The following is a 7,017-nucleotide window of genomic DNA, read 5'->3' as shown; positions in this document are numbered from 1 at the left end:
TCTTATTGGTAAAAAATTGAAAAACTATTTAGAAAAATAATAAAATAAAAAATATATATATATTTGTAAAAAATTTAAGGAAAATAGGAATCTTTTATACATATTTACTATTTTAGATGATTAAATAATAAATTTTTTAATTTTTCATCTCAAATTGATATCAATTCTTAAGATACATCTTAAGAATTATATTTACTTTAATACTATTTCATATTTTAAATTTATTTATATAAATATTTATAAAAAAATATATATGTAAAATGAAAATAGTAAAATAAATACATGTATTTATACTAGATTATTATATGCGAAACATGATTTTATTTGATCGGTTACACCTTTTTAAAATTCCTAAAAGGTATGCTAATACCTTCCAAAACAAAGTTTAAACAATTAGAAATATATTAAAAATAATTAAATTATTTATCTAATATAACTATAAACTCTATGAATTATTATTCAACTTAATTTATAATTGCACTCAAATTCTTTCTTACCTCTTTTGTATGGAATCACGTACTTTCAAAATTAATTTTGGTAATTCTAATTATAATATAACAAAATAATTAATAAATAAATAAAGTTTTAAAAACAATATTTTTAAAAAATAATACCAAATTATTCATGTATACTACTACGATTCAAGACTCTCACTTTTGTATAGATTATGATTTGTAGTACGAGGATATTTTAAAATTTTAATTATCTAAATTTTGAATCCTCCTATAAAATAAAATATATAAAGTAATATAAAAATATTTTAACGTCATTAATATTAATAATATATAATTATTATTTTTCATAATTTATTTATATAAAATAGTAAGATTGCAAAATGTTATAATAAGTCCTACATCATGCCTTTAAATGCTAGTATTATAAATAAATTCACGCGGCCAGGGACCAGGGTCATATTTTTTGAAATTATTTAACTTGAATTAACGACACGACTTGCGCGGCGCAACTGACCTCCAGCGAGTTCATCTCGTTTCTTGCTCTTTTTAGGTAAAACTTTACTTTACATTCTCTATTACTCTTTGTATACATACACGTCTGTGTTTGTATATCTCCGATTAACCCTTGTAAATGTTACGCACATACCTCCACACGCTCTTTACTTTTTAATTGAATTCTAATTAACCTAATTATGTGTATATGCCTCAATTCTACTCTTAAGTAGCCTTATTCTACAATTAAGTCGATATCGACAGCTTGAATTTTCGAACGCGCTGACGTAATGGGTTGTAGTAAAATATATGAAATGTAGTATCACTACAACATTCCTTTTGAAATGAAGTAAATATTCGTGTGCTGATTCGTAAGATTATGATTTGGGGAGTACGAAGTAATTAGATGAATTATCGTTGTGCGGTCAATATACGTTGAGATTCGGTGTATACTTATCTTGTTTTAAGTCGTATTGTTGTATATGTGTTAGTGTGTGACAGAGGACGACTTAAATAATTTAATTTTGGGATTATTTTTACTAGTACAAGGGGAGGATTGCTGTTAATTGTAAATTGAAGAGAGGAGATTAAAGTTTTCAATGGTCAAGCGGAGAGCTAAGAGGACTACTAAAAAAGCAGTTTCATCTCCTGCTAGTAATATCCGTGAAAATGATCCCAAGGAGCACGAGATAGGGGATAAAGAAGATGTCTTCGATGATCAGGAAGGTATGCAGTTTATAAAGTAAGGTTCTGGAGCTGAGTGAGTGGTTTAATTTGTTCTTCCAAGTAATTACCTTTGTGTCATTGTTTGGATACGTTACCTGGCTAGTAGATTAATAATAGTATTTCAGCAATTTTGAATATGTATAGAAGTCAAAGCAATTTGATCGATCCCAGTTCTTAGAATTTTATTAAATAATGCTTAAAATAGCGGTGCACTTAATTTAAAGTGAAGAATTATTAATTGATGATATATACAGTTAATTGCATTCTAGTAATACCAGCTTAACAGATCTTGTATAAAAGTCAAAATTACTTCCACTCTGTCTCGGAGTTCTAGTAATTTAAAGTCCTATTTTGCAATCTTCACATTTGAAATCCTTCTATTTCATTGATTTAATCTTTGTAGGCCATATTATTTCAGCGTTCTCTTTCTCTTGATAATTTGCTTTCCCGGATATCCAGTTTGTGTCTTATCCACTTCCTTACCTTGGTGTTAAAATTATATTATTGTGTTGGTGTCTTTTGTTTTCTTTTGTGTTCTTATGAAGGTAGACAAAACAACCCACATTCATGGGATTTGGTTTTGTAAAATAAGCTAATGAATTATCTTAATTTGACTTTTTTTTTTATTACAAGGGATATATTTTTGTTGCTTTTATATTGTAGTTGAACGTCAAAGTGCTGCAATTAGGACTATTCGTGATGCTGAAACTGAACGTTTACTGACTGGACTGCGTCTGCTGCGCTTATATTTCAACAAAGACCAGTTGCAAACTCCTGTTCTGCAATTTTTCAGGGAACACCTTCCAAATCTGGCACACGTTGGAGATGTAAAAAATGGAGACTATGAAGTGCAATGGAAGGAGATGGATATTAACCTAGATGCGGGTCATAGTGATGGAGGGAACATGCATGCTTACCTACTACATCAGATGTCCATGGCTTACCCTGATTGCCCTGCTACAATGCCATCTTTAGGTGGTTGTGGACTGTCCACTAAAACAGGTTTCAGTCCGTATTTCTTCTTCCTAATTATTAATAGGTTTTTTTATGCATGAAATACTGCCACATAATCGCTCTCTATTTTATCTTACGCAATTAATTTTTTTTTTTTTAATTTTTGCAGTGAAAACAAGATTCCTAGGTGCTGACAATCTGAATATTAGGGAATTTGTATGCTTTCAAACACTCATTACATAGTTGCACATTTAAGTTCTTTTGTCTTTGTTATATGAGGGTTTTGGTTACTTACACAGCTTAGGAAATGCCGTGTATGTACATAATGCATAGACATAGTTATCATAATATATCCTGACACTTATTCACTTCATATACTTAAATAGATAAAAGGATTCAAATTTCTGGAGTACAGTGGTATTGATTAAAGTTCCCTAAAGCCCAAAGGATTGAATTTTCTTGTGCAGAATCTGGAGGAGCCTTCAGATACTCGTATGCCTGGGTTTCAAGATTCTGTCCAAACTCCTGGGGTATGCACCTTGTTGACCCTTCTTGCTTCTAATACCCGAGCTTGCTTGTTATTTATCTAGATATAAGAATAACTGGTTGCAACTGTCTCTTTGAGTGAGATTGCTGGTATGCCTCTTTAGTCACAGTTTACCAGTATCACGTCATTTCAATTCAATCATATGTATAGTTTATTTTGTGGAAAACCCCCTGTTAGACCTTTTAGCTTAATATGATCATTAAAAAGGATCCAAAACTGTGATCCACCTACCTTGTAGAAAGAAGCAGAACTGTGAGATTGTTACGTTAGTGCTTTCTAGGAGGCTGTGAATATCACTTATCATTTTTTGGCATCGGGCGTGGCTGAACCATCTGCGATGGGATGAGATTGTTACGTTTAGTGCTTTCTAGGAGGCTGTGAATATCGATTCTCTAATGCCGTACTTCTTGTTGATGATATCACAAAAATCAAACTGTATGTCATAAATTTATACCAATTTTCAAGCTACTAAATCCCAAAAAGTAATGATATCTATCATAAAAAAAATTTGTCCAACATATCATTTGATATGGTATCAATATATTCAATCAAGACTAGAAGAACACTGTTTCATTGAGGAAATTTTTCTTGCCTGATATTATTGCTCTCGTTTTACTTGAAAAGGAGAGAAGTTTTCTTAATATTATATTGACTAAATTGCAGTTTGCATACCTGATTTTTTTTCTTTTTACTTTTGGCCTAAATTAAAAAGTCACCATTTGTATGACTAATTGTACGTTTTTCAAGTATTTATAGGGCTCTGAAAAGTTGTCGTCAGAAACTTAAGGAACTGTCAACTTTTTGAATGGTATATTAGTCAACAGAGATTAAAACGGCTATATGCTCTATATAACTCTCTATATAAAGCCTTTTCCTCAGTTTTAAATTTAAAATCCTAATTTGAAACAATCCGTACCTTTGAAACCTTAAATAGACAGCCTAAATGGGTGAATGGGTAGTCAAAAGAACTGTGGACTCTAATTAATAATGGTTGAAGATTTTTAGGATCCATTGATGGAGCTGATCGGTATGGCTATTTCCGATGGGTTGATATTTACATATATTTACATATCTCGCAGATACTTTTACGTTGATTTGGCTGAACTTCATTTGCAGAGAAGTCATATTATTTATTTCCCTTGCTGCACTGATCTGACAGAAAAACTAGCCTAAAGTAAAGCAAAAGAGTAGTGAATTAAATGTTGATATTTTGCTTTTCTCTGTTTTTTTAATTGAGAATTTATGAAGCCGAATCGGGTGTATAGCAACTGCACCACAACCATTAAGTATTCGTTCACTCTTTTAAGCATTAGTATATTAGAGAAGGGGAGCTTGGAAAGGGTTTGATGTGTTAATTTTCAATAAATGGCACAGGTGGAATCAACTGTATGTCACCACACCCATTTATGTTATCAGAGCATCTATTTCAAAACAAAGTAATATTCTACAGTCCTCTAAGGATTGCTAAGTTAAATTATAATCGAATAAGTAGTACCGCTTCCTTTGTTCATGGTGCTTAATTTATTTTGCTAAAAAGAACTTTAGTAACAGATGGGACTAGATACAAGAAGGAGATAAGATATACAAAGACATGGATCATTTAGCTGCTTTTAGGAAGGGTCCTGAAACATGGTCAAACTGGGTAGATTATAATGCTGATCCTTCCATCACCCAGGTCTTTTTTCAGGGCGTCTCTCCCACCCATTTCCAGTAAGTATATTCGCTAAAGATAATTACTGGTATATGTCCCCGAATGTGCATCTCATATACTAACAACTCCTATTACTCTATTGCCTAAATGATATGTACATACATGTAGTGGGAAAGAGCGGAATAAACCAAAATCGACTTGCAAAGGATAAACCAGGCCACTAGGTGGTTTAATGTATCCAGGAGGATCAATGCCAGCCGTGGAAGTGGTGCATGAAGTACCGAGTACTAATAATGACGATAGTCAGTTTGCTGGTGTGACAACATTATCATACTTAAGTCCATATGGGTATCCTTCACAGTTATTGCAACAAGCGAAAGAAAAATTATTGTAGCCATTGGTGCCTTGCTGATACTCCTGATACTTGAGAGTCAAATTATGTGCAATCCTTGTCTTAAGTGAAACTTTAAAAGTATACTATATGGGTTCCAGAAACTATATACCAAGGAACTAAATCCATCCTACAAGCTATAAGTGATTCTGAAGGTCTACCTTATTCTTCCAAAAGATTAATCCCAATTCCCAATAGCTGATTGATCTTCAAATGACCCTTTCTTGTCTCTTAGTAGATAAGAAGTGTTGAATGATCCTTAAGGCTTACGTATCTAGTTTTGTTTACTTATTTCAAAGGTATGAGATGTTTTAAATTAGGGTTTAAGCTTAAAATTGGAATTTTTTTTTATATAGATATATAGAGCATATAGTCGGTATTAACCTATGCTGACTTGATAAAGTTAGCTTTTTGATAAAGCTAACGATTTTTTTGTTTTCCCCATCAAAGTGTAAAAGTAAAATACCTGAGGTATGTAAGGTGCAATTTAGTCTATTATATTTGAAAAATATTTTCAAATTTGGTGTGTGAAGTAGAGTGATTGAGTTACTTATATCACCCCAGTAGTCAGTCTGACTAAATTAAGTATTACCGTCCAAGTTTACAAGTTAAGATGTTGTATTAGTAATTGACTTGCAACCATTGCCACAGGCTTACAGCCAGCGGTTGTCTGTTGGGATGACACCGAAATCTCAAAGGGTTCCAAAGCATGGTGAGATGCTTCTGTCTGTGCATGGATCACCTCTTGGTGTCTATAAAGAAGATAACATGGAGGCAATACATGGTATGCATTACTTCCATTAAGTATTTGTAACTGTTTCGCTCTATACTGCATATCAGAAACACATCTGTGAACAATTACTTTGATATATTGTGAAAGCATGGTTTTGTAATAATCTTGGAATAATTATACTTTTGTTTCATGTTTTGGCAATGATACAGAGTCGGGGGAAGATTGAATGTCGTCAAGTATATTTAGAGTGGTTCGGGTGACTGGTCCTAGAGACTACAGTACTTGCTGGCTCGAGGCAACTAAAATGTAGCTTATGTATTCCATTACATTTTGTCCTGTTTATATTGTATTTGAACCTATTTGGTAACTTTATCTCTTTGTCTACAGTGGTCAAGGAAAATGGTGAATTTGTTCACTGGTGACTGGTCTAGAATCTCACCGGTCTCAAATATTACTGTATTGGCTGGCTGAGGCAACTAAAATGTAGCTTCTTTATTGTAAAAGCATATCCATAACATTTTATTTTGTTTGTATGGTAACCTACAATTTGGTACCTTTGTTGTTTACAATGGTCAGGGAAAAGTTTCCTTGATATTGCTAATTAAATACACACGTGTACACACAAGGAGTTAAATTCTTTACCTTCTTTACCTCTTGCATGAGTATAAAAGCTCTATATTGAAGTTTATCTTAAATTTTGTTTGCACAATTTTGAACTTTTGTTCTCCTAACCAGAACCAAAAGCTTATGTTCGCTATGGCCTGTGGACAAGGCCGATCTAGTAAAGGTTACCGGGGACACCAGCTCTCCTAAAATTAAATTTTACATTTTTTCGCCATTAATTTTTTTAAAAACGTATGAAAGTGTACTCATAAAATTTAAAATCATAAGAGCATCTTTCCTAAAATTTGCTCGATATCCATCTAAATATATATATTTCTGGATGTCTTGTATGCGGACAAACCTTCACTTGTTCATGAAAATATCTTGTCAGGCATTGTGTGGAAATGCTACTCAACCCTTCCCCAAAAAATATGTTATGTAAATCTGTAATAGTCTAGTATTTGC

The 7,017-nt window shown here is 32.4% G+C and overlaps 1 protein-coding gene across 2 annotated transcripts; it reads left to right on the top strand.

Annotated features, from left to right (window-relative positions):
* Positions 1-897: 897 nt before the first annotated feature.
* LOC141712783 (uncharacterized) lies at positions 898-6,504 on the top strand. 2 transcript variants are annotated; one of them, XR_012571706.1, is made up of 8 exons: positions 898-1,005; positions 1,491-1,673; positions 2,337-2,675; positions 2,797-2,843; positions 3,095-3,157; positions 5,868-6,000; positions 6,159-6,255; positions 6,337-6,504. XR_012571706.1 is itself a non-coding variant. In XM_074515853.1 (7 exons), the coding sequence occupies exons 2-7, from the start codon at positions 1,547-1,549 to the stop codon at positions 6,173-6,175; spliced, it is 726 nt and encodes a 241-aa protein (XP_074371954.1). In that variant the 5' UTR covers positions 898-1,005; positions 1,491-1,546; the 3' UTR covers positions 6,176-6,504. The 2 variants fall into 2 exon arrangements, 1 of the variants encoding a protein (XP_074371954.1); XM_074515853.1 differs by having other exon boundaries at positions 6,159-6,504.
* The last annotated feature ends 513 nt before the right edge of the window (positions 6,505-7,017 follow it).

The sequence above is a fragment of the Apium graveolens genome, chromosome 3, assembly GCF_009905375.1.
Source record: "Apium graveolens cultivar Ventura chromosome 3, ASM990537v1, whole genome shotgun sequence".
In the NCBI taxonomy this organism is placed as follows: domain Eukaryota; kingdom Viridiplantae; phylum Streptophyta; class Magnoliopsida; order Apiales; family Apiaceae; genus Apium; species Apium graveolens.
This window is presented reverse-complemented; position numbering and strand designations above follow the sequence as displayed.